Below are 27,732 nucleotides of genomic sequence, written 5' to 3' on the forward strand. Positions count from 1 at the left end.
ATTAACCCCAGAAATCACACCGCAGGTCGTCCTTTAGGACGTCAGAACTGAACCCGTCAAGGCTCCACAATTCAGCTCAGGAACACAATGATCAGGAAGGATTTTGGTGTATAATAATAGCCAAACACATCACTAAAAAAGTATTCAGACCCAGTAAACTGTTCTGCATGTAGTCAGGTTAAAATAAAAGTTGATTAGCCTTTAATATGATGGACCAACACAAAGCACACAGAAATAAGCCTAAAAATAAAAATCTGAAAATATGTAAATAAATGAATCCCGTGGAAACTTTTGCCTGTGTGAAATGTATCCTCATAAATCCAGATCATCTGTTTCTGGTTTCTGGTTCTTTAAAGAGCATCAGTGAAGAACTTGTCAGGATGACCAAAGAACCCAGTAGATGGGTCAAAAAGAACATTCTGGATGGATTATAACAGGTTATGGATCAAAAATGATGTCCCAAGAATTTAGCATCTCAAAGAGCTAAATTCAACCCATCATCTGAAACTGAAGAGAAACTTTTTAAGACATGACTGGCCTCCTTATCAAATGGTTTAAAAACTTTCTAAATGAACACAAATTCTTTAGTTAAAAAACTTTTTCATTTTAACTGTAAACTAAACGTGATAATTTACCGTAACATTGTTGTGATTTTATATGAAATCAATCTGTGAATAACCCTGATACTTTACTTCTACATTATCCCTTACTTCCTGGTAACTTCTGCCAGTTACTTCTGCCTGAGATGGAGATATTTTGCAAAGAGAATCTGTAGAAAAAGTTTCTTGATACACAAAGCATCAACATATAAAGCAGCAGTTCTGTCTCTTTCAGGCCTCATTCTAAGGAGTTAAGTTATACTGAGCTATCTTTGTAGTTATTGTGCTAATAATCTTAGGCTGCTGGAGGACAAACTGACCACTTTTTCTCACTTTTGTCTTCTACTACTCCCCAAATTCACATTATCTGCTATTATTTCAACTGTGACTGTGACAATGTGACTGCATTGAAATATTGAAATAATTCTTTCTTTTTTTCTTTTTTTTTTTGCAAAGTTCCTTGAGAAGACATTTGTTGTGAAATGGCTCTACATAAATATCTGAACCTGATTTGAACTAAATTGAACATAAAATCCCCCTAAAATAAATTGAAGTCTTTGGTTGGGACATAATAAAAAGCGTGAATACTTTTTTGGGGCACTGTAAGGAAGGCTTTAAAGAACTTACCTCTCGAACTGCTCTTTCAGACTCCCCAACATACTTGCTCAGTAACTCAGGACCCTGAAAGAATAATTTATGCAGAAGAGAGTTACTCATTTTATAACAGCTACCAGTTAACGAGTATGGTTGTGTTATTATGACTTTAAACAATCTAAAATTCTTCTACATTAGGACCTTTGACAAAAGACAATCATGTCTTTTTTTAAACGGCCAAAATCCAGAAGGAAAATTCTGAGTGACAACAGAAGCATCTGCTCCTTGAACGCAGCAGATCAAACAGAGAGATGGTGATCATCAAGTGTGCAGCACAGCAGGACGTGTTTTGTCTCTTTGTGTGAAATTTTTTCGCCGCTCACTGTACGCTGTGTACTGTTTCATGTTTGTATGTAACACATGTGGCTCACTTGGCAAAGATGCACATTTTCCACTCTGTGAGCATTAAAGTAGCACATCTGCTCGCACCATGGTGCAACTTCTCCTGTTATGAATGCATTCAGGCACATCAAATAAAATCGGATATTCGGGAAGATCTAAGGCATAAAATAGAAGGTTTGTGCTCACAACAGCTTCATAAATATAACCTACAGCCATATTTGTCAAGGCTGTTGCATGGTTTTCAAGTCCAATGATGAAAGCTTTTTTTCCTAATTCTTTTATAAAAGAACAGAGGAGGGCAATAAAATGAGGGGAAAGCAGAACAAACATTTCCAAGAAACTCACTGCTATGTCTGCTGTTAACATTGTACAGGATGACCCAAGCCAATCCAAATGTGTCATTTCGGGTTTCCAGTGGAGGGACATAGCTCCTTCGTATGGAACCACTACAGGACGTAGATCTTAAAAACAGCAGTTAGTGTTGAAAGCATTAAGCATTGAGTCCTGCAGCTCCTACATCAGAAAGGAGAGGGCTCTGGAAACTGAATCTGCTTCCTTGAAAATGCTCCTGCAGCTTCTGAGACCAAAGTGTTTAATTGTCCTACAAAATTCTTCAGAACCTGAGGTACCAGAACAATGTGCTAGACAGATCATCTGCTTTTTGCCAGCTACCAAACCCGACCTCCAATAGTCTAACGAAGAAAGTCCTTCAATCAGTTGCAGCAGTGAAATTGTAGAATTATTATATAAATTGTCATAATTATTTTTACTTTTACCAAAAACATTAAACTATTTGATTCTTCCTCACATAGAAGGTACGCCGAGTTAAGAGCTTTTGTGTTTGGCCTTTCTGTTGAATAGAGCTGTGAGCAAAGCTTTGCTACCTTTGATTGCACTCATGGCTCAGTGCTTCTTTGTGTAGCTTTGATAGAATTGGGATTGAGAATCTCTGAGTGTTAACTTGCAAAAAGTTCAGAATACAACTACCGTAGAAAGGAAACCAGGTTCTGAGAGCTTATTTTTATGAAGCCAGAGAAAGAGATTCACCAGCATTAACTCTGTGTACACAGTTTTTCTCCTCCTTAGAAAGTACTCCTGGCTCAGTGCATTTATGTTATTCTCCTTTCTGTGTTTTCAACACCTGCTTAGCTGTATTGAAGTGAAGTTTTTGGGTCAAATTGATTTGTTGTGACATTTGTTGTGAAATGACCCATTTTATAAATAAAATTTATTTGATTAACTCCAAAAATTTCAGCAACAATTGTTTAAATGTGTGGGGGTTTCACAATTGATTGCAAACATAGCTTTACAATTTATTCTCTGCAACTTCTTCTTTCTATATATTTTAAACTTTTAAACTTTCGGATGTCTAACGACTGAGTGGATGTTTGTCTCTTTGCGAGACAAACATCCACTCAGTCGTTAGAGGAACTTCCTCCACTGCAATCTTCTCTTTCATCGCCTCTTAGCTGATGGAGGAGACGACACTTAACTTCCAGCCCTTTTGTCTCCTGCAGTAAGTATGTAGGTTGACTCATTATTCCCAAGCTGCTCATTTCTTGGTAGAGCTGAGGCTTGGATGTGGTGACTTTTAAAAAACACCAGGCGAGATACAAGGTTTGTGTGCGTGCGTGTATGTATGCAAGTGTGTTGGCGAGCAGGTATGCATGCGTGACCGTGAGTGTGTTTGAGTGGCTGAAGGGAGGAAACTGAAATTGACAAGATGATAATAGGGCTTTTTTACACAGAGGAAACAGGCTGAGCCCTCAAAGTATCCACATTTAAATCGGGATAACGTATCTGTGTCAAAGCAACCGCCGCACTGGAAAAACCTGATACTGTTATTGCAGATGGTTGAGAGCGGCTTTCAGCAGCAGGGGCAGGATGTTTTTTATCCCCTTTCAAAGAGCAGATTCTCTTGGTGATAACTTTAAACTGGCTGCAGAACCTCACAGCACAAATCTTTGTTTAAGTAGCACAGGACCCTCTGCGCTTAGCGGCACCTCAACTAGAGATTTTATTAAACTAATAGATTTTTCATAGGTGACCAACAATAGCTATGACATCAACCTAACCAAAAATATTTCAGGATTTGTTTTTAAATAGGATTTTTCTGTGGAATGTGTCCACAAGTTAATTAGGAAAAATTTGCTTATTCTCTGATTTTTCTTTTATTCTTAAATATTTCAGATTACATTTAAAATGCAGCTTGTTAAGCTGAAAATAGGTCACTTCAGCTAAATAAATATGCTACTTGTCTCCTTGCCCAGCTTTTGCAAAACAACCAATCCAGGAGCATCGTTCATTTTCCAATCCTTGGCACTGACAGCCAATCTGGGTGGATTGGCTGTCCACTCAGAAGTGCACTTAAGGCATTTTTATGTTTGAAATAGGCAGTTAAAAGCAACTTTAGAGGAGGTCACAAGTATTTGTGGATTTCAGATTCCAGATGATCTGAGCCACCTTTAAAACTGGGAAAGACAAGAAAACATGATTTTCAAGAGAAATGTTTGTTAAATCTTCAGAAATTGGGAGGTGGGTGCAAAAAAAGTAACTATGGACCTAAACATGCCCATAGGTGCACTCAACATAACAGGTGAGAACTTTAAAACAACTTGAACTGAGACAAACAAAGGCTGACGCAGCACTGCAGCAGAGAGCTGCTGCTAGGAACGGCCATTTTTGGACACCAAGTCTCCACAGCCACTGTTAAGATTTTATCTACATCCCTCATCAGAAATGAAAGCATGTACAGTTTTGTGAACCACTGCAGAAACTTTACCTGGAAAGCCCTGCATTTGTCAGATAAAACTTTGGGGTCTGGTGTAAAACAAGGGATAATTATGTGGAACAGCACCTCATAAATATAAATATGGTAGATCATATGTAATGCTGTGTGCATGTTTCTAATTCTAATAAAATATGTCTGTCTGTGGATATTAAAAGAGAAGACTAAGAGTCTTTTCACACATGATAGTCCAGCAGACCTGGTTCGATTGGGGACCCGAGTTGCCACATTGGTACATTTCCTGCTGCGATTCACTTTCACACTGCACTGTGTCAAATCAACCAAACCATTTGAAACACCTCTTCCCCTCCTCACCTGTGGAGGCACTGAATCATGAGCCACTGAAGGAAACAACACGATAAAGCGCAACTTCCTTCTTTACAAAATGTAAACAAAAATTAAGTAGGATCACATTCTCGTGGTTGTAGGACTTCTCTTTTGTTGTTGGTAAAAGACCACTAGTCATTTCTCCTGCTAGCTCTAGACTCTCGTGTTTGTTTTGGTTGTATTTATTAAAAAAATACTGTGACATTCAAACTTCTCCAGAGATCACTTCAGCTGGTTTTTAGCTGGACCACAGTTTGGCTTTTGGTCCAGATCAGAGTTTGGTTGCATATTCTAACCTCCCCAAATGAACTAAATGAATATGAAGTTATGGTACATTTCATTGAATTGTGGAGAAAATAGGAGAAAAATCACCCCGCTGCACTAAGACAAAGGGAGGGAGATCACGGCAGAACTGGCTTCTGACTTAATGATGCCAGTTGAGAGCTTCTGTCTGGACTTCCTGTCTTTTTCTAAATATTCACCAGTCAACAATTCAACAAGGCGATCAATCAACATCTGTCGACATGTCCTGAACGAGGGGGGAGCTAGCAGAGAGGACGGGGTGATGAATGAGAGAGGACAAACATTGGGTCAAGGGTCAGAGGAAGAAACTTTCTGCAGCTGTACCACCTTCAGCTCTTTAGGAAATCATCACCACCAGATCGACATCTCTGGGATTTTTTAATTTAATCTGAAATTTTAAGAAGTTTATAAATGTGCCAAATTTTTATAAATGTAAATAAAATGATGCACATGTCTTGAGGCATTTCTCAATTTATTCATGGATGGTTTGTTTCAAAGTTTTTTAGCACACTAACTGCTTTTTCCCCTCATTGTCATTCACTTTTTAAGTATGCCCTTCACAAACTGCACAGTGAGCTGTTATAGTCCAACACAAGGATGGTTTCCCCCCCTAAATATGTCTTACTCTACAGTGTTCATTTTTCCTTTGGGGTCCAAGACCAGACAGCAATCCAATTTTTTCATGAAGTTATTGATGGAATAGTTTGGTAAAGTCACCCACACTTTTATGAGACATGCAACAATAACGGATTTTAAACGAACCAAGAAGCTGATCCAGCCTGCAAAGTGTCTGGGAGAAAGAGGAATGGAGTTCAGAGCAATCAAACTTTAATCAAAGATTATTTCAAAACGACTCAACTTCATAACTTTCACAGAGTCACTCTTAATGTTCTGGATGTATTAGCAACAAATTTTAAATGAATTTTGCATAAGCAAACTTGTGTGTTTAAGAAGAAACAGAAAGGATATTTTACAGCTGTAATTTTTGATTATTTCACAACAGTTCAACTCTGAAACTGAATAAAAATAATTTCAAACTCAAAAGTAAAATCCACAGATTTTATGTAATTAATGTGCAAACATGCAGCAGCTGTCTGCTTTTTCATATTTGAAAACAATGTTACACATCCTCAGAGTGTAATGATCGTCTTTGTTTGTATTGTAGAATATAAATAGAAAATAATAAAATATTACTACTTAAAACTGTTCATGTCTTCACATATGGAGGTTCGCACTTCATTTTAATAAACATTTTCCAATAATAAACATGTTTATCACCTTCCCATCAAAAAAGCAAACCTATATTAGATTATGAAGGTAATTTACATGCTGGTACTCTTTAATTTAGACATGGAGGGAGAATATTCCATACTAAAATGCTGTAAATTCCCCAAAATAGATGATAGAATTCCTACTACCTGATTAAGGGAGGAAATGCAACACAATTTGCATGACGAATGTTAAACTGCAAACGCAGAGACTGAGAGACAGCACAACAAATCATCAGTCCTCAGACAAATGGCTGACTCATCTGCACAGTTTTGGCAGAACATTCAATCAGGAAAACGATATGCAGAGGCACATCTGTAAAACATTATGTTTTCATTTTTATGTATCCCATTATAGAAGAGAAAAGCTTTGGTACCATTTTTTGATTTTGACTAATCAGCAAAGTAATTTGATAATGTTTGGTCAACCCAGAGTGATGGAAAAAATGAAAAAAAAACTTTAATGTAATGGTGAAAACTTACTTTAATAGCCAGAAAGTTGAGCCCACTTTCATTAGCCAAGGCTTTGGCTATCATGGTTTTGGAGCAGCCTGGCGGCCCATACAGCAGGACTCCTTTTGGTGGTTGGATCCCCATGCGGGTAAAGGCCTCAGGGTGCTTCAGGGGCCACTCCACGGCCTGTTTCAGTTTCAGCTTTACCTCTGCCATCCCACCAACATCTGACCAGCACACCTGGGCAGATGAAGCAAAGGAAAACTTCAACAAAATGCCAGATGATCAATCAGTTAAGTTTTTGTGTATAGCACATTGCAGCAACAAGGCCGTTCAAAGTGCTTTAAAAACACAAAAATTAACAAATAATAATCATAAAAAAACATCAGAGTCACAAAATGAGAAACTTGTAATAAATGTTACATTTTGTTGAGTGGCACCTTCAGAATCAACAATGCACATCAGATATGTTGGTCAATGTTCCAGTTATCAAAAGCAACTCTAAACAGGGAAGTTGTTAGCTTTGATCTAAAGGAACTCAGTGTTTCAGCTGTTTTGCAGTTTTATGGATGACTGTTCCAGATTGTGCTGCTTCTCAATATTTGAGATATTATCTGGTAAATAGGTCAGAAAATTGCAACAATTTAGAATAGTGGAAATGAAGAGGAAAAGACTGTTTAAATGGAAATAAAAACCAACATCCTGAACATGATAAACAACAGTCAATTCCAAAAAAAACAGTCAGATGTGGTGTGTGGAGAAGCAGATGTGGAGGAGACGAGCATTATTTCACGGAATCAGAATCCAGCAGGTTCACTGAGGTCAAAAACATGCAATCAGGAAAATGAATCTGTTTTACATTGGAGAAAGGCAGCAGGAAGAGGTCAAGCTCTAATAAATAATTGCCATTCCAATAATGTGCTGAAACGCACTCCAGTCCTATGTGCACTGCTACTCTGTGTCAGTTTGAAGCAAACCCATCACCAACAATAAGCGCGACGAACCAAGCTAATTCTGATTGTGTGCAGAAATGCTCTAGAGTAACCCATAAAAGGCCCTCTTTTAACTTTGGGATCACATGAGTAAACTGCAAGGAATCTCAAGTTCCTCCAAGAGTCGGCTGGATGGAACAGAGGAGAAATATAAAAGCATATTTGGAGGGAGATGGAAGAACCAAGGGCTTGGGTTGAATCAGGACGGAGTGAACAACAACAGAGCCAGGCTGCCAAACGCTGTCTGTCTGACAGATGGAAGGAAGGAGGCAGGGAGGAGAGGAAGGAGAGAGTCCGGCAGAGAACAACCGGAGGAGATAAAGTAGATAAGCATGAGAGAGCTTCATCTAAAACCAGCTAACGTCTCTTTTTACCCTTCCTGTCTCACATTCCTCCTTCTTTCCTTTCCATACTCTTCAGTTTTGTCCCACTCACAGTTGTTTTAACCTCCTCCTCTACATTCAGCCCATCCTCTCAGCCTCTGCTCCATATCCTGTTTGATCTGCTCTCATATCCTCTCTGCTCTTCTTGTTTGTTATCTGTTGTATCTCAGCATCACTGCTTTTCTGTCCTCCCTCACTTGGCTTTATCTTATTACACGCGCAACGGAAGGAATCAGGTTTGGCAGGAGAGTCAGAGAGGCCGTCGAAGAAGGTCAGCGATCAGATAGTTTCCCTTAAATGGATCTTTAATTATTCATTGTTTTTTCTCTTTTTTTTGTCAGTTGAAGTCAGAACAAAATGAAATCCAGGTGGAGAACCCAGATCTGCTGTATCTTCTGATTAGATTAACTGTACATGCATACTTTCACTTTAACCCTTGGCGCTCCCTTCATTTTTTTCATTGAGTGTCTGCTGTACTTTATTAGTTAATTTGTTTAATGCTGACTAAAGTCTGTTTTAACATGTTGCTGGTTCTTATAAATAAGGGAGATTTATCTGTATAAATAAATAAAATAAAGAAAGAAGTGTTATGCTCCACTTGTGTTCCTTGGACATAAAACAAAATTTCCTTCATAGACTCCCATGGAATAAAATATACAACAATATGTCATCATATATTTTAGTCCTCACCGCACATAAAAATCAAGTTTCTGAATTTCAAAGTCTTTAAAACCAGTTTTAATAATAAAAGTTTCTCTCAGTAAAACAAACACCACAATTTTGGTTTGACAATTCCAGATATTCACAGTTCGTCTTCATGTCAAAAGAAGCTTAATTAAGGATTAACATAGAAATATCATGTAGGACCATATATTTTGTCATTTTATTTATGAATGCAAAGATTATCTTCAGTACTCACTATTCATAGCAAATAGTCATGCATGTTATAACATTTATTTTTATTCCTTTTCTGTGAAATTGCGAAGTCACAGAAACAGTTTTTTCAATTTTGTATGCAAAAATATTGATTTACAATTCATAAGAAAATCATTTAACTACTTGAAAATAAAAATAACACTTTAAGAAATTTCAACCCAAGGGAATAAAAAAAAATCAATCAAAAGTAGAAATCAAATTGCAATGGAAATGCTGTTAAAAGATGGAGTTAATGGGACAATTAAAGGGACGCAGATTGTTTTAGGATTATACTGATGAAATAAAAAAGACAAATTAAAACCTCCCCACAAAATACACAATTTGAGCACTTTGTATGCAAGACACAAAGTCAAAGTTATTCCAACAGTATGGATAGGATTCAGAAACCATAAGAAAATTCAGACCTCTTTACTAAAACACTCCTAAATAAAATCTTATGCAGTCCACCTGTGAAATTTAGTAGCAGCTCCCTGTTTCTTAAAGATTGATCAACACCATTTAAAAGATGAACAGAGTTTATCTCAAGGAAAACAAAGTATGTTGTAATTATATGTATTTTATCTCTTTTGTTTTAGCTTTGCCCTCTCATTAGCTCTGGATCACATGTTCTGATCTAAATGCTAAATGCCAGGGTTTATAACTCTATCCCTTCCCATCTGTTTAACTTCCTCCTCCCTCCCCTCCACCAGCCCACAGAGGTAACACATCCCAGGCCACCGGCGCCGTCTCCGGGGAGCGAAGCACCTAATGGAAACCTGGCATCTGGCCACATACTGTAAATACCGAACGATTTATGGCCAGCTCTGAGCCAGAAGGAAAGAAATGCACGGACGACACGGGGTGTGGAGGATGAGGGGACAGACGGAGAGATGGACCAGACGCAAGCCAGCAAATCAAAAGTACTAATCTAAAAGCCCGGACAGAGAGAAAATGGAATAAAACAGGAGTAGAGGAAAAAGCGTACAGAGAAGCAGGATTCAGCAGAGAGGTTTGGGAATCAGATCTGCACAGATAGAAGTTATGACTAAACCATCAAATTTAGAGTAAAATTTAAAAAGTATAGCACAGAATATAGCTGTGAAATATAATGTGTTGATTTTGATAAATTATACGGGAATCTCCACTTAAAGCTCCAGAAAAGTTACATTTATCAGTAAATCTGTAATTAAATCATTTATTACAGGTTTTTAATAATACATTAAACTATTTTGCAGAGTGGAATAGTCTTGCAACAAACTTCAAGTACTATGTTTTGCTTTTATTGTGGATTTTCTCAAATAGGCAGAATCAAAATCATACCGAAAAGTATAAATACATATATAAATATGTATATCCGTGCACCTATAGGGCTGCACAATGTGAGAACATCTTGCGAAGACAAAAATATTGAGAAATACAGTGATGACGTCATTAGTCACAGTATATACCTATTTTCTTCTCTTTTTCAAAAATTTGGAGTTAAAGAAATCCTCAGTGTACTGCAACCGCCACCGTGGCTGACAGTTGGTTCTCTGCTCTGAGGTTTAAAAACCTAACTTTGGCGTGAATTAAGTTGAATTTGAGACGGAAAACCAACCGACTTAAATAAATTTAAATCAGCTTGTTGCTGGCAATAAAAATAATATGGTTGAGCCCAGGAAAGATCCAGAACTTATAAAGGGGGCTAGTTTGGGATCTAGAGGTATAAGGTGTAACTTGTTTTCAGTTAAAAATAAAGCATCAAACTCAATGTTGTTGACAATGTTTGACAGAGTAAATGCTGTAAGAACCAAATCCAAAATATTCTACTTTCCTGTTTATCTTTGGAAAATACTTCATATTTTGGAGTTTCCCCTTAAATGAAATTGTAGGTGTTTTTGAACAAACGACAAAGAAATTTAAAAAATCAATAAATGTAGAACTCAACGCTGATACAGAAGCCTAAAGGTTGTCAAAAGTCAGCCTAACGATATATTTTTGTGAAAAGTAAAAACCATTAAAGAAAGTTGAATGTAACCACTATGAAAATAATCTCCCTTCAAGGGTCATTTGCTTAGTTCTTGTGGAGCGTTTGAACCTGTCAGCAGCTGCTTCAATCTGCTTAGTGTTGGCTGGGTTGTAAAGATCCACTTTTTACTGCTTTAAAAACATCCAAAATGTATCTGTGGTCTTCAGACATTGTTGGTTGCAGTAAACTTTAGATTTTATGGTTGCAAAACAAGTTTCTGACAAATGTCCTGTTTCTAGTGCATATTAATCAACAGCATGAGTTGAAACCATGGAAATAATTTGCTTTGTCAACAATCAAAACCTTGTAAAAGTCTAAAGTCAAAAAGGACGGGAAAGTTAAAATTTGCAGCTCATCAAAGATGTCATGTTAATGTTGGGCATTTAATCCCTTTGGCACCTTTGTATTGACTATACACTTTTTACATTTATGTATATTTTAATTTTTACTGGAAAAGATCCTTTCAACAACTTCAGACCTATTAGTAGACTTAATGTGTTTGATATTTTTAAAATCTTTCTCAAGATAACTTCTATTAGCTTCCACTAAATACTATGTTGGTGTAAAGCTTTAGCACAGCTAATGCAAATCATGTTTTAGGATCAGTGCAGCTAACTTTTTAGTTAACAGTGCCCAACACAGAAGTATGTAAATTACATTGACGTTTTTAATTGTAATGTGATGAAATGTGAAAAAGGTCTAGGCGTTTGAGAAAATAACAATAAGTTGAATCAGTTAGTGTTATAACTCAAAGCAAATGCTTTGACTCAAACCCCACTGTGCTGTTTTCCTTTTTGCACCAGACACAGTTATTACCTTTTACAGTTGTTTTCCAAACTTTACAAGAGGCCTTTGAAGGGGAAAAGAGGACAGAGTCTGGAACTTACCAAACAAACTAAACAAAGAAATAGGGAGATAAATGGTATGGAAATAATAAAAGACAGATATAATAAAGTTAAACCAGACAGCAAGGTCAAAGCTTAAAATGGATGCTAAAATGAAAGGGAAAGTCTTTAGAAAGAAATAACCCTAATTACTCCTTAATTTATTATATTTACATACAAATAGAATCTAAAGTGAAGTATAATCTTTAAATCTTGTGTGGATATGTGATCCAAGACGGTTTCACAGAAACTCTGGGCATGTATTCATCCGGCACCACTGGAAGTTTCTTATATAAAAGTGGATTAGAAACAAATGTTTGCACTCATGTGGATATAATCAAGTCCAGGACTCTGTGGCTGGTCTTTCAGCTGAGCTGTGTAAGACGAATTACAAAAAAAGAAAAAGGAATCCAAACTCGTTCCTCTCTTGTTTCCAGGAACCAGCCACAAGGACTGAATGTCTCTGGGTGAGCTCAGAGCGCAGCACTCTGTGCAGAAAGAAAAGGGGAGGCGGGCTGAGGTGAAGGGATCGGACGCATGTTTCTTCTTCTCTTTCTCTTTTTTTAGCTGCTGGCAGGAACCGTCAGCGACCAGATCTGCTTTCAATTACCGGTGGAAGATGATGTTAGCCTTCTTCCTGTCCCTTATGTCTTGCACATGCAAACTCCAAAACATCCTGAAGTCTCACTGCTGTCCTCTCACCCCTCCTTCCTCCTCACTAACCTCCCATGTTTTTTGAGCCCACTTTTCTTCCATCTGCGAAGACAAAGTCGTTCATCTTCATTGGAGCAGAGGGTAAAATGGCCACAGGGTCTTTTCCACTCTACCTTGTGGTAATTCAGTGGTCAGGAGAGTAAAGAGGAGTAACAGTCTAGGAAGAGAGGCACTGCTTGGTGAGCTACTTTTAAAAATGGTGATAAGTGACTACCTTTTTCGGGACTTAGATTGTGCTTTCATTGAGCCAAAAAATGGATGATGTAAGCTGGCCCGCTTCCTTCCAAAACCACCATGAGGCTGAATGTAACGCTAGGAGAACTAGCTTCCAGGATGAATTGTGTCATTTAGACTGAAGATTTAAACCAAGTAGGAGCAGGAAGAGGCTGCCGCATCAGCTGCATCAGTGTACAAGCATCTCACATGTTAAACCCTCACACTCATGTCTTAAAAGATTAAGGATTTCCTTATTTGTAAAAGCAATACCAAAGCATAACTTCACAAGATGCTGAACACTAACCTTTTGAATTTTTTGTGTTGGAGTTCTCATAAAATTACTGCTTCATTCTTTTAATATGACGTTATTGTTATAATATTATGACCTAATTGATGTGATTTTTTTTTATCTCAGCCTGCTCCTACTATTCCATCATAGAGTGGACCTGAATTTAAAGTCCAAATAAATAAAAGCTGTAAAACATGCTTGTCAAACCAGATGGCGGCCCTGAGCCTGCTGACGTTACTCTGAACGATGGAAACTCAAGGAATGCATTGTTGAAAAACTAAATGATCAAAAACCTAAATATTCAATTAATCAATAAAATCGATTTATTGCCCAGGTCCAATGGATAAGTTGGTGGACATGTTTTAGGACAGACGGAGGAGGTTTCTGTACCTTGGGAACGTCGATAGCAACCTCTCTCATTGCACTGGGCTTCACTACGGTCATGGCCCACTGGAGGTCCTGCATGGAGACCGTCACCGTCCCCATCAGCTGCTGGTCAGATGCCTGCTGGGAATTTCCCAGCGCTCGCCTCAGTGCACGCAGACCTGAGGAGAGCAGATTTGAGAGATGAAGCTCTTTTTCACAGCTTAATTTATTTATGATGAAACAATGTTGACATTAAATTAGTTAACGTTAAATACGCTGACACACACAAAAAAAGAATTACGATCAGGCAACTCCAGCTGTTGAGGTTTAGAGCCTTCTATACATGAGATGCTAACAAGTTGGTTTAAAAAACAAAATTCTCCGTCATACTGTTCCTATGCCTGAAAGTTATTGAAATGCAAGAGAAGGCCACAGTGTCACTAGTTTTATCCATGTGTTTGGAGCAGAGTTGGTCAGCGCTTCTTCACTCGTTTTGGCCAGTCACTACTGACCAGTCCTAAATGTTGTTATTGCTTAAAGAAACTAAAGGAGAGAAATGTTTCCTAAAAAGCAGACCACAACTATTGTGTGCCTCTTAAAATTTTTGGCTGATCATCAAACCAAGGGTGTCCAAAAGTTTTTTAAACATAGGCCAGAACCTTCAAAAGTTGAAAGTCCTCATAAGCCACGGAAATTTAACCAGGTCAACAATAGATTAAAATGAAGTGAGACAAATATAAGTTGACTTATTTTTGTTGGAAAGGGATTTGCAAATCATACAAGAATTGAAATCTAAAACGGTGATACAAGTGTGATTGTATGGTTTCCAAAATTTTAGGGGGGTTGACTGATTTTGAATTTCTTGCCTTAGAAAGAAAATTAAAGAATTGGGTCACTTTTTCTGTCAAAATGTTTGCTATATTGATAAAAGTTTAAACAACCAGGTAAGGTGAGTGAAATAGTTGTGATCCTATTTACAATAAATAGAAAACAAAAAGCATGTTCACTAAAAGACCAATATTGTTCTTCAAGAAAAGATTTCAATTTGTTCGTAAAAAAAATGCCCTGATTTTCTTTTTTTGTTTGTTTGTTTGAAGAAGAAAATCTTTTTGTGAGGAAGCATTTTGTTTCACCAGCCACAGTTGTTATTCATGTCAGATAGGAAATGAGGATTGATTAAATACCATTCCTGCTTTTCCTTCAAGCTGGACTTGAGTAGAGATTATTAGTTTGCCCACAATGATTTTATTGAGAAGGTTTTTTTCTGACATGTGTCACAACATTGCACACAGCAGCTATCTGCAAGGTGTGTGTTATATACTCCAATAAGCAGGGTGACAATTTGTCAGAACCTAGAGCTCACGCAAATGTGCAAAGGGAGAGAGGTCGGGTGGGGGTCTTTGCGGGAGGCAGAGGGTTGAGGGCTGGTGGGGAACGGACGTGGTCCAGGACCAGGGGCCAGGCAGCAGAGGAGAGGGGATTTATGATCAGACAAGACTGCATCCTGTTATGTTTTCCAGAGCCTGTCTGACTAAGCGAGAGGGAGAGGAAGAAAAGACAGAGGAGCACAATTATTACAGCAGGTTTGCTTTCTGTAAGCATACCGTGTCCCTATTCTACGTCATATCTCTGCTTACAGTTCCTTAGCACTTATTGAGCTGCATATGTTTTGTGTTCTTAAATATTTTAGCTCCATTCAGAAACTGTAAATGTTGGAAAAGAGAGATATCTGGTCTGAGCAGCATGGGTGAAGCGAGGCAGAGTAAAATATAGAAGAAAGCACATTTTAAGACTTTTTTTCATGTCACCTTGAATTAACTTAAAGAGACTTTTTAAAACTTGAGTTTTGTCCATGGTGTGGCTGGTTTGAATCTCAAAGATCAGATGAGGACCTTCCTCTACTAAGAAAAACTGAGGATAATTGAGGTGATAGCCTGCTTTCTGAGTGACTCTTTTTGGAGGTTTTCAGTAAGGAGACCCTGTAGGATTAGCTTGAGGGACTATAAATCCCGTCTGGTTTGGAAGCACCTTAGGAACTTTGGCTTACCAAGCCTTCAATAAGCAAAGGAATAAAAAAAAACAGATGGATGTGCATGTTAAGTTTGTTGTCTATAAATTCTGAGTCTTACAACTGACCACAGATATCTTTGTTTTTATCATCTAATATTCCAGACCGCTGATTTAAGCGGTAATGTCATTGCTGCCCCATAACATAAAACCACATCTGACAAATGTTGAGCAACTCTCTTACAAAGATAATCTCTACAGAAAACACTGGGAAATGACCCATCGTAAAGATAAACATGGTTCAAGCCTGAAAGCCTGGAGGATGGCGGAAACCTGATTCAACGATGTAACTTTTAATATTTTGCTTTAGGGATTCACTGCCTCCGTACTGGTCTTGGCTGACTCCATGCACACATTTGGTTTTGTTATAAAAACATCCGATGGGAAGGGAGGAGGAAAAAACAAAGAGAGGCAACACAACACAGTTTAATCTGAACCTTATGTGGACTCATGTTCCCATTTACTTTTTCTTGCGCTCTTACTTTCCGGAATCCTTCAAATTCAGCAGTAATCAAGTGGGAAATGAAAGGAAAAGGAGCCTCCTAGATGAACAAGAATGCACATTTGCAAAACATCAGCAAAGGCTCAAATTATAAGAATGAGTAGGAAGAGTTCATAGAGTTTGCTTGCCTAAGGGAAAACAGATTATTATTTGTGTTTTTATGTAACAGAAATGTTCTTAATTATGCGCATCAAAAACAGATCTTCCCCCAAAAATCTACATCCTCTCCTCTGGGAGTAGGGTTGGGGGGGGTCACATCCTCCTGTACGCAAACCAAATCCTGTAAATTTTATTTGGACTGAATGATCTCATCAACAAGACTTCCTGCTTCCTGCAACCACTAGGTGGTGCTGGGACTATTAATGAATTGTCGACATGGTACCTCCTCAGACTTGGATCCCGAGGATGAGAGATTTTTTGTTTATAAACCTTTTCATGTTATGTTAACCATATCAACACCTTCATCAGTGGTTAAATATGAATGAAAAAATCCTTTAATAAAAACATGACATTCTTACCAGTGACTCTGGTGAGAAGTCTCTGGCTGGTTTGAGAATCTTACTCTGCTAAACAAAACCAGTAAGAATCTCCCACTGCTCTGCAACGTTTGGAAGCACAGATCACTTTAAAGTGGGTGAATATTTACACAATCACTCGTTTTAGCAGTTATGCTTAATTATCATTTCATAAAATAACTTTTTACTTTCACATTAAAGACTTTTTTACATTTTATTTTGTCAAAGTTTTGTTGATCATGATTAAATTTGTAAAAACAATAAAAGGGTGAAACATCTAAAGGGGCAAATACTTTCTTTACGCACAATAAATGATACAGTGTGTTGTTCTGTCAAAGGGTTGGACAATAAATCAACAATATGCATCGTGATAGACAATTGATCAATATCAATAGATTATCTGATAAAATTTTCAATAATTTCAATGAATTCCATAAAGTTGATACCAAGCAACTCACTCACTCTTTGGTTACCTTTGGTTTTGCCACTGTGCCTTTTAATTGCATAAAAATATGATATCACCAGTTTGGTAATACTTCCGACATTTGAATTAAAAAAAACAAATCAATATCTATTGATATCGACTGAAACACATATACTGTGATATGTTTTTCAGTAGTGTCGTCCAGCCCTAGTGACAACTAACATATAAATAAACTCCTTGAAATATAAAATCTGTGGTTGTAAAATGTGAAAAGCATCAGTGATACGAATACCAAAGAGTGAGTTTGTGCCTTCTGTCCAGGCTACAACTCCCTTCTCAGGTCATTTCACCATCATTATCTAAACTACATTTATTAGCAGAGGCAGGAAGATTTAAAGCAGTTTTAGGTTTCACTGGAAAAGTAAATAATATTTCTGCGCTTAAGGCAGAACACACATTTCAACGAGAGACTCTCGGGCCAGAGCTGTAGTTCCTGAGTGACTCTTCCCTCTAATGAATTATGGAAATACTTTGGACATGACACTATTACAAAACCGCAGGAACATTTTCATTACTCAGTTTCCGGAGCGTTCTCTGCACCTGTATTTAAAATACCCAACATCTGTTTTCGGGACTGAAGCACAGCAATAATACGTGCTCTTCAAATTCACTCACACAAACAAATACACGCAAAAACACGAGTATAAAATGAGCATTACAAACCGATAACCTCAGAAACACACACACACACACACACACACAGATGTGCCTTGGTAGAAGGTAAGTGCAGGGGTTAAGAAGTACAAGCAGCACATTTCCGGGTTTTATAAACAGACGCCTCAAATAAACTTCACATGCTGATCCGACTGATATTTATGTGGCCTGTCCTGAAATTCCTGCAGAGTCTTTAAAAGGACAAACGAGATGGAAAAAGTCCTTTATAAGGCAAGGCTGCTGCTGTAAACATCAGCAAGCATTTAGCACTGTTTGGCTCATTTAGTCTTCCACTGGAGAATTTATGTCAAACACACAAAACTGCGCTCATTTCAGCTGCCGTTTTTCTCCCTCGTTTCGACACAGAGGAGTAATCTCTACTCCTCGTTTCCTGCGCCTGCTGGCCTGGATGATTAATGGTTTTAGGTAAAAACTCTGAACCCCTCAAAGTTTGGTTTTAAGGAGGCTTTAGTAAGATTTTTAGTCATTTCTTTTCTGCACAATCACCATCTAAATCACAGGCATTATTTAGTCAAAGGGCTTTCTGTGGGCACAACTCAAAACTCTGAGTTTATCCTTTCATAGAATACATTTTACTGGCCCTGTTTAGGTGCAACGGGCTTCCCCTGTTTAGAGAGGCTTGTAAACACTGCGCCCGGATGTGGTCAAACCTAAACGCACCCCAACATACATGCTACAGAAAATTTGCACTGTTTAGACTGTGGAAATGAGTCACCCACAAGCAGCAATATCAGTTGTGTTCCACAGAGACGCCAGAGAGACTCCAGAATCTGTGAGACCACATGAGAGCTTCCAAGAACACCTGAAGGAATCCGTTACCAAATGCTGCTCAGTGTAAGGTTCTGGTGGGTTGGGATAACTGTTAGAGAAATGATCAGGAAGTAAGAGTGGGGAAGAAATCTGTTTCTGTGCTCATTTCTGATTTAGTATCTGGGTCAGAGGTTTGTGAAATGTGTCAATATGATACAAAGTTTTGGCTATTGTTTTCTAAATCTTCATGCTCAACTTCATTTTTTATTTAAAGAAGATGCAGTTTAGAAATAAACTGTCAGGATAAGGCTTTATTTTCCTAGAACTTTCCCTCAAAATTGTCAATTTGTAGTTATTTGTGAAAGCATTTGAAGGGAAGTATTATGTAAAATCAACTTTTTTGAGCTTTACATCATGTTATAAAGTTATCCCCTCATCAAAGAGTGTTGCTTTGTTTCTTTCATGCATCTTTGAGAAATCCTTTATATATGTTTCTCTAATATACAATATGAATGAACAATATATATATTATATATATATATATATATATATATATATATATATATATATATATATATATATATATAGCTGACTGGATAGCTCAATACATAAGGCATCAGTATATCACCCGAGAGGGCAGGGTTCGAATCCAGTCTGGGTCCTTAGGCAAGACCCTTCAAGCTACTGCCTACCTCATACCATGAGAGATACTAAGTTGCATAACATGCCGGCTCAGACGTCGCCCGGCCAAACAAGGTCTGCGTCAGGTGTTGGGGAACCAGAGCACCTTGATGACAAATGGGCTACTGGAACAAGACGTAAATGGGCGAGAGATGAAAATGTGGATCTGTTGGAATGCTACTACTCAAGTAACCCTAGTGAGAGAGGTTACATGCAAAGACTGGGGAAGGAATGGTTACTTCGACATCCCCAGTCAACACTAAGCGCTAAACGACTAGTAGCTCAGTGTTCCAACATCCGCAAACGGCAACTGCTATCACAACTTGAGATTGACGAGATACAACACAAATGCTACGGCAAAAGGGAGGAACCCGGATGTCAGGACTGTGGGGACTTAACTACAAGTCCCCACCCAGTGAGGGGATACACGGCCCCAATGAGCGAAACAGAGCTGAACGAGACAGCTGCTGACCTGAGAGAGAGAATCATGACCCAAATGACAACCAGGCCTCCCGGCGCCAATTACAACGGCTGAGTGAAGTACCATCTGAAAGTCTCATTGAGAATGTGAATGCAGCATTGAGAACGATCCCTACCAACACCATAACAGAAACCAATGAGCTGATCTACAACTCAGCATCAGTGATCCTTGAGATACTTGGCTATAAGAGCAACCATGAGACCCAATACCCACCATGGAAAAGACGGTTAGAGGCTAAAATCAAGGTAACAAGGAGGGAAGTGAGCCAACTGTCAGAGCTCCACAAGGGTGCAATGAAAAGACCAGTACCCAGAAAGTACAGGCAGATGCCCATACCTGAAGCACTCGAGACTGCCAAACAGAGGCTCCAAGCCTTGTCCAGCCGCCTAAAGAGATACACAAGGGAGAATGAATCCAGAAGGATTAACCGGCTGTCTCCACTCAACCAGCTAAGGTGTACTCTCAATGGCAGGGTAATAAACAACAGAGCAGACCCACCAACGCTGGAGACTGAACAATACTGGAAAGGCATATGGGAAAGGGAGGCGTCCCACAACAGCAATGTACAGTGGCTGATCTCTCTACGAGAGGACCACAGCAACCTCCCTGAGCAAGCCCCGGTAACCATCACTGTGACAGATGTCCAAGAAAGAGTCTCAGGTATGAAAAACTGGACAGCACCAGGGCCTGACATGATCCATGCCTACTGGCTAAAGAAACTCACTGCTCTCCATGAGCGAATGGCAGCCCAAATGAACCAGCTGCTACAAAGTGGGACTCACCCTGAATGGTTAACTGAAGGGCGGACAATCCTAATCCAGAAGGATCCATCAAAGGGTCCAATCCCACCCAACTACCGACCAATAACCTGCCTCTCCACAACCTGGAAGCTCATGTCAGGCATCATAGCGGCCAGATAAGCAAACACATGGATAAACACATGAGCACGGCACAGAAGGGTATCGGTGTAAATAGCAGAGGAGCCAAACACCAACTCCTCGTAGACCGCACAGTTGCCCGAGACTGCAAAACCCGACACAACCTGTGCATGGCTTGGATTGATTACAAGAAAGCCTATGACTCAATGCCGCATACTTGGATCATTGAATGCTTAGAGATGTATAACATCAACAGGACTCTGAGAGCCTTCATTGCAAACTCGATGAAGCTGTGGAAAACCACCCTTGAAGCCAACTGCAAACCACTTGCACAAGTGTCCATCAAATGTGGCATATACCAAGGAGATGCTCTGTCCCCGCTACTGTTCTGCATAGGCCTGAACCCCCTCAGCCAAGTTATCAACAAGACTGGCTACGGATACAGACTCAAAAATGGGGCCAATATCAGTCACCTACTCTACATGGATGACATCAAGCTGTACGCCAAGTGTGAGCGAGACATCGACTCACTGATCCACACCACCAGGATCTACAGCACTGACATTGGGATGTCATTCGGACTAGAGAAGTGTGGTCGGCTGATCACAAAAGAGGGGAAGGTGATCCGCACAGAAGGAGTCTCACTCCCACAAGGAACAATAGCAGACATAGAGGACAGTTACAAGTACCTAGGTATACCACAAGCAAATGGTAACCTCGATGAGGCCACAAGGAAAGGAGCCACAGCTAAATACCTCCAACGAATAAGGCAAGTCCTGAGAAGCCAGCTCAATGGCAAGAACAAAATCCGTGCGATAAACAGCTATGCCTTGCCAGTAATCAGATACCCTGCTGGAATAATTAGCTGGCCAAAGGAGGAGATAAAAGCCACAGATATTAAGACCAGAAAGCTACTAACAATGCATGGAGGGTTCCATCCCAAATCCAGCACCCTGAGACTGTACACGAGCCGCAAGGAAGGAGGCAGAGGACTAGTGAGTGTGAGAACCACTGTCCAGGACGAAACAACTAAGATCCATAAATACATCAGGGACAAAGCCTCAACAGACAATGTGCTCAGTGAATGTCTCAGACAACAGGGAACGGAGGTTGAGGTGCCAGAGATACCATCATGGGAGGACAAACCCCTACATGGGATGTACCACCAGCAAATAACCCAAGTGGCTGATATCAGTAAATCCTACCAATGGCTGGAAAAAGCTGGACTCAAGGACAGCACAGAGGCCCTCATCCTGGCAGCCCAGGAACAGGCCCTAAACACCAGAGCAATAGAGGCCCAGATCTACCACACCAGACAAGACCCAAGGTGTAGGTTGTGCAAGGAGGCCCCTGAGACAGTCCAGCACATCACAGCAGGGTGCAAGATACTGGCAGGGAAAGCGTACATGGAGCGACATAACCAAGTGGCAGGCATAGTGTACAGAAAACATCTGTGCAGAATATGGACTGGAAACCCCGAGATCAAAGTGGGAAACACCCCCAAAGGTGGTGGAGAACACCAGAGCTAAGATCCTGTGGGACTTCCAGATCCAGACAGACAAAATGGTAATGGCGAACCAACCAGACATTGTCGTAGTGGATAAACATCAGAGGAAAGCCGTTGTGGTAGATGTAGCAATACCAAGTGATTGCAACATCAGGAAAAAGGAGCACGAGAAACTAGAGAAATACCAGGGCCTCAGGGAAGAACTGGAGAGGGCCTGGAAGGTGAAGACCACAGTGGTACCTGTGGTCATCGGGGCCCTCGGGGCAGTAACCCCCAAACTGGAGCAGTGGCTACAACAGATCCCAGGAACAACATCAGACATCTCAGTCCAGAAATGTGCAGTCCTTGGCACAGCCAAGATACTGCGCAGAACCCTCAAGCTCCCAGGCCTCTGGTAGAGGACCCGAGCTCAGAGGATAAGAACCACCCGCGGTGGGTGAGAAGGGAATTTTTTTTTTTATATATTATATATATATATATATATATATATATATATATATATATATATATATATATATGAACAAAATTTTCAAGAACCAACTCAAAATGCATGTTTTCTATATGTTCATTCCTCATGAAACAATTGAGTTAAAATTTTCAAACAATGAGAAATAAAATAAAGGATTTTAAAAATAGCTCCATCTCTGTCAGCCTGATCCATAAGAGAGTGCGTAATGACACACGTCAGACATCAGCCACAAGAAATGTCAATGTGCTACATCAGATAGAACATGCACGCAGCCAGAGATACTTTTATAAATAGTTACTGCTGTGCTCTCATTGGATTTTTGTGCTGTGACTAACACAGTGCAGAACAACGTCTGAATGTGTACATAAATATATGTCAGCCTGCATGAAACTATGATGAAAACCACCTTCCTCCTTCAGACACAGATCCAGAGAGAACATTATGAAAGGAATGTGTTTTGTTCAACATTACCAATTGATAGGATCTGATAAATTTAAATTTGAATCCAGACATATTTACCTGAATCGATTAGGACTGTAAACCAAGTCCATGGTAATATTAGTTTGTTTCTGAATCATGAAACTATGAATAAAAAAATAAAATAAAAAAAAAATAAAAAAGGAGACGGAGTGTTGTAATACTGGATCTGGCCACTGGAGGTCCTCGTTTAGAGCAAATAGGAGAACTGAAGTGGGAAGCAATTCTGCAAGATATTGAATTTTTGATTATTAGTTCTTCGTCGTTCTGAAGGTTTTTCCAAGTTCTTTAGACGTTAGCACATCTTCACTCATTGCCAATCTAGTTCTGATAAAAGAAAAGAAATAAGAAATGAAGGCAAATTTACAACACCAGAAAGAAATACTGTACTAAATACTAGGTAATCAAATAAGAAGGAAAATCTTGGAAAATACACAAACTGTGCATGTATTTGTGTATAAAACAAACACTAACAGGAATATGAAAAAAAATCATAAACCCTTTCCAATATGGATCTCAATGGCAGATAATTTTCCTAGTCATATTCCCAGAGAGAAACCTTCTGAATTATGTGGTGTTTAGAAGATTAAATACTAGAAAAGTTACAGTTGTAACTTCTGTCCTAGTTATATCTCTGTGCACTTATTATAGCTTTTCATGCCACTACACACTTAAACTTGGCTTCATAATCCTGAGGTGGTTCCCTCTTTTGCTGTATTTTTTTTTCTTCTGGTTTAAAAAATATTTCCATTATTCAGGGATGAAGGAATCCAACCTGAATTCTCTCAGTTAATGCAGAAAAGTAAAAGCACTGCTTTTCCAAACAAATTGCTCCTCCAGCAGAGGCTTCAAAGGGATTTTAGGTGACTTTGGTGAAACAGAATTGCCTGTTGTCTCACGTTACGTTCCAGGCTCGTCAATCTGAGATCCGCGACAGTTCAGGATTGGTTATATAACACATCTGTCGTCAAGACGTTGTTCCTGGGGCTGAGTGGACAAACAAAAACTTCCCTGATGACATCAAGATTTCCATCCACTCTTGTGCACACACACACACACAAAAAAGACACGAACACAGAGAAAAAACATACAATTACTTGGCCTTGCCATCCTTCCCCTTGACTTTCCTCAGATTGGAGCACCTGAACTGAAGGTTCTTACTCTCTGATCTAAAAGCAGGCTGGTATTGTCTCAAAAGCAGGATGTGAAACCTAAACTCAAATGTGCGTCTCGTATGCATTAAATATAGAGCAACGGGTGTGTGTATGGCAGGGTGCCTCTCTGCAGCTGTGCGATGTAAGGATCTTCTGCGTGACCCGTGCATGTCGGAGTCACTGTGATATGTCCCCGCGTTCTTATTTTTCAGGAAGTGCTGTGTCGCACCAAATGCTTCCCCCCCCACAGCTCATTGTTACCTGAGAAGCAGAAGGAAACAACTGCTTGTTTTTCAGACTCTGACTTTTGTTTTTGCCAGGGAAAGCATGAACTGGCACCACCTGTGCAAGTTGATTCAGACACAAGGAATACATGCTTACGATGGAAACTTGGTGAATTTACTTTTAATCTTCACATATGATGGTTTTAACAGGACAATCCTAAATATCCAATGCATGCGCAAAGACGAACCCCTAGGAACTATGTGACCATGTGTGTGTATGGTGCAGCACTGCCCCTCCCCTATTAGTTGCCCTAAACTGTCAAATGGAAGTGAAAAAGCTACTACATTTTCCCATTCCTTACAAGAAGATAAACTCGGGTGATTTGAAACATTTTCAGTTGCAAAACACCAAGACAGCCTGGTGTGCTTACTTAGCAACCAGCCAACACATTTATGAAGGAAACCAGTATGATAAAATGACTGTTAAGCAGCTGACTGCAGGCTAGTGATGTGAGTAAACAGACTACACAACCAGCTGCAGGACTGAGTTAAGTGACAAAACAGAGCAGCAAATAGTACATTATTTATATGATTTGTCTACAAACCCCAAAATATTTTTTTCTGAATTATCCCAGTCATTTTATGTGTGTGAGACTTGTTATGTTTGCATCTTAACTAGTACAACATATAACAACTGCAAATAGTAAAGCATATGTCTTAAGGGACAGTGCTTGTATTTCTTTTTGTACAGCTTTGGCTTTGACCTCAGTGTTCTATTAGTAAATGGCCTTTTTTGAGTCTGAATACACCAGTTAATGATTAGTCAACTGCTTCATTAGTTAAAAATTATTGAAATCATCAATTATTCACGATTAACCCGATTAATTGTTTCACATTCAGTCTTCATAGATTTATCACACAGACTTATCAGCATATAATGGAGTTCATTAAGTTTCCATTATTGGCACTTTTCAGCATGGTACAGATGGAACCATGAATGGTGCCCTAAAGTACTACTGCCTTAAACATCAGGTCATCGTGACATCTGTACCTCTTTACAAACGCTTGACCATCTTGATTCAGTTTCATCTGCAAAATAAATTTGTTTCAAATGTTATCCAACTGGACATTTATTTCTATGAGCTGACAGAAAACAGAAAGCACTTTCTGACTTTCACATGATTCCTGAAGGGCTCTGTGTTTCTCTAAGTGATTTGGTTTTGGATGCATTGGGAGGAAGCGAGCGGATTGGGTTGGGGGAGTTTGTTGTTTCCCCTGGGAGGTGAAGAGGTTTCTGCAGAAAACACTGCCAGTCACGTCTGGCCCTCTGCGGATAGTAAATCACACTCTCAGCCAGAGTGCTTCCGAGCAGCAGACCCAGCTCCCTCCCCGGCTGGAAAGGCAATATGCCACGACCGAAGGCGGTGGGACCACCCAAGAGCCAATATGGGGTCACACACAGACACATCCACAGAAAAACAAATAAGCATGCAGTCACACAATCGAGCCCAGGCCACTACATTCGTCCTGGGGATGTGAGGTGGGGTACTCTGTGGCAGTAGGGGTGAGGGGGCACAGGAATTTCACAATAACTAGTGGTTTCAGTGGTTCCTCTAACTGGGAGCACAACACCACATAAAGTCCCAACTTCCTCTATACAAAATAAAAAAACAATCAAATGTTGGCTAACCCGGGTGCTCAAAAAGGCTTCGGGGGAAAACGAATGCCAAGAAAACATCTCATCAAACCATTAAAAACCAAATAGGAAATAAATAATTCAAAACTAATTGGAGTTCCTTCAAATTTCTTCAAGGAGTGAGATCAGGACAACAAGAGAAGATGAAGTGAAAACTCATAAACTGACTGTTTTTTCCGTACTAATTTGTTGGCTAGTTGGCTGAACCATTGAGGAAAACCAGTTGTAAACAACAAGGCAGCAAATCTGCGAGTTAGATGAGGAACATAAACGAAGAGACATTTAATAGCAAGCGTCAGTTATCTGACTCTCACACATCTGTTTGTGAAAACAAGAATCATTTTGACCCTGCTCAGTTAAACTAGGGGCAGAGATCAAAACTATTATTTATTTTATTATTTTAGACTTATTTATCAAATTTCAGGAGGCTGTCTTTCTTTTGTGGCCTCAATTGATTTTGGGGTTCCACAGGGCTCCAAATTGGCTTTACTACTTTTCTTCTTTTTTCTTTCTTTTTTGTTATTCTGTTGAACAAAGTTCCTGATATGATGATCAGAAACTAATATTTTAGATTTTTAAAGGAACAGAGTTTATTTTTTATTGCATGAATACAAAAGTTCACATTTTGTCTCTGTATCTTTTTTAGATACAAAGACTACAACAAATAAGAAAGGAAAGAAACAAAACGAAAGAGAGAGAGGGTGGAAGGTAAAAAAGAAATTTCAGAAGAGAGAAGGTAAGAAAGAAAAAAACACAAGGAAAATAAGTAATTTGAGTAGCCTTTTAAATGTGTTTTAGTTTTGCTAATATACCAGAATCAGGAGCTAAAAAATAAAAATATAAAGGGAGCTACTTTCTGGGACAGCTTAACCATTTTTAACAATACGCCACCTTTCCTTTAAAAAGGACAAGATTAACAACCATCGTTTACTTAGGCTTCTGCTTGTGACTCCACAAACAGGGGACACCCACTCTCACCAAGAAAACCGGCTTAAAATCCATTCCTTGTCCATGAGACCAGGTGAGGAAGTAGAAGCACTCCAAGTTTTACTTGCCTGCTTCTTTGCAGACAGCGGCAAGATCGGCTCCGACGTATCCGTGAGCAGCGTCTGCCAGTTGCGTCAGCTCCGCTGTGGTGGCGCTGCATGGCACCAGACCCAGCTGCTTCTGCAGAATGTCAGCTCGCTCTGCACTACCAGGAACTCCCACCTGACCAGAACACGGCATGGATCACAGGTAAGAACGGGGAACTGGAGATTCCAGGGAGAGACATTTTGGAAAAACTGAACTGCTGAATTTCAGCAGCAGCAGCCATGACTTTAGACATGAGTAAAAAGCTTGTACGCACCTCTAACTCCTTGTCAAAGCGTCCTGGCCTGCGCAGGGCAGGGTCGAGGGCTTGGGGCCGGTTTGTGGCCCCCAGGACCAACAGCTGGCCTGAGTGACCCTCCTGGACACATAAAAGTGTTTTAATATAACATAAACACATCTTAAACAGCTCCTTCAAAAGTGTTTACAACTATAGTTATTTTCTTGTCACATAACAATCACATATTTTAACAAATTTTTAAATTTAAGAACTATAATGTGATTTTATATCATAAAAGTTGTAAATAAAAAATATAATTTTATGTATATATACATAAAATTATGTATATATAATTTTATACA

At 39.3% G+C, this 27,732-nt stretch overlaps 1 protein-coding gene across 1 annotated transcript in view; it reads right to left on the bottom strand.

Moving 5' to 3' along the window:
* Positions 1 to 27,732, bottom strand: part of LOC129360497 (ribosome biogenesis protein SPATA5-like) — a 110,110-nt gene that overhangs the window by 75,350 nt on the left and 7,028 nt on the right. The window contains exons 8-12 of the mRNA XM_055030776.1: positions 27,410 to 27,511; positions 27,117 to 27,270; positions 13,526 to 13,680; positions 6,765 to 6,974; positions 1,227 to 1,280 (exon numbers count right to left, since the gene is read on the bottom strand). Coding sequence (XP_054886751.1) covers positions 1,227 to 1,280; positions 6,765 to 6,974; positions 13,526 to 13,680; positions 27,117 to 27,270; positions 27,410 to 27,511 — 675 coding nt within the window. The remainder of the gene's footprint in view (positions 1 to 1,226; positions 1,281 to 6,764; positions 6,975 to 13,525; positions 13,681 to 27,116; positions 27,271 to 27,409; positions 27,512 to 27,732) is intronic.

Source organism: Poeciliopsis prolifica, unplaced genomic scaffold (genome assembly GCF_027474105.1).
Source record: "Poeciliopsis prolifica strain line A6 unplaced genomic scaffold, Auburn_PproV2 SCAFFOLD006, whole genome shotgun sequence".
Lineage (NCBI taxonomy): Eukaryota > Metazoa > Chordata > Actinopteri > Cyprinodontiformes > Poeciliidae > Poeciliopsis > Poeciliopsis prolifica.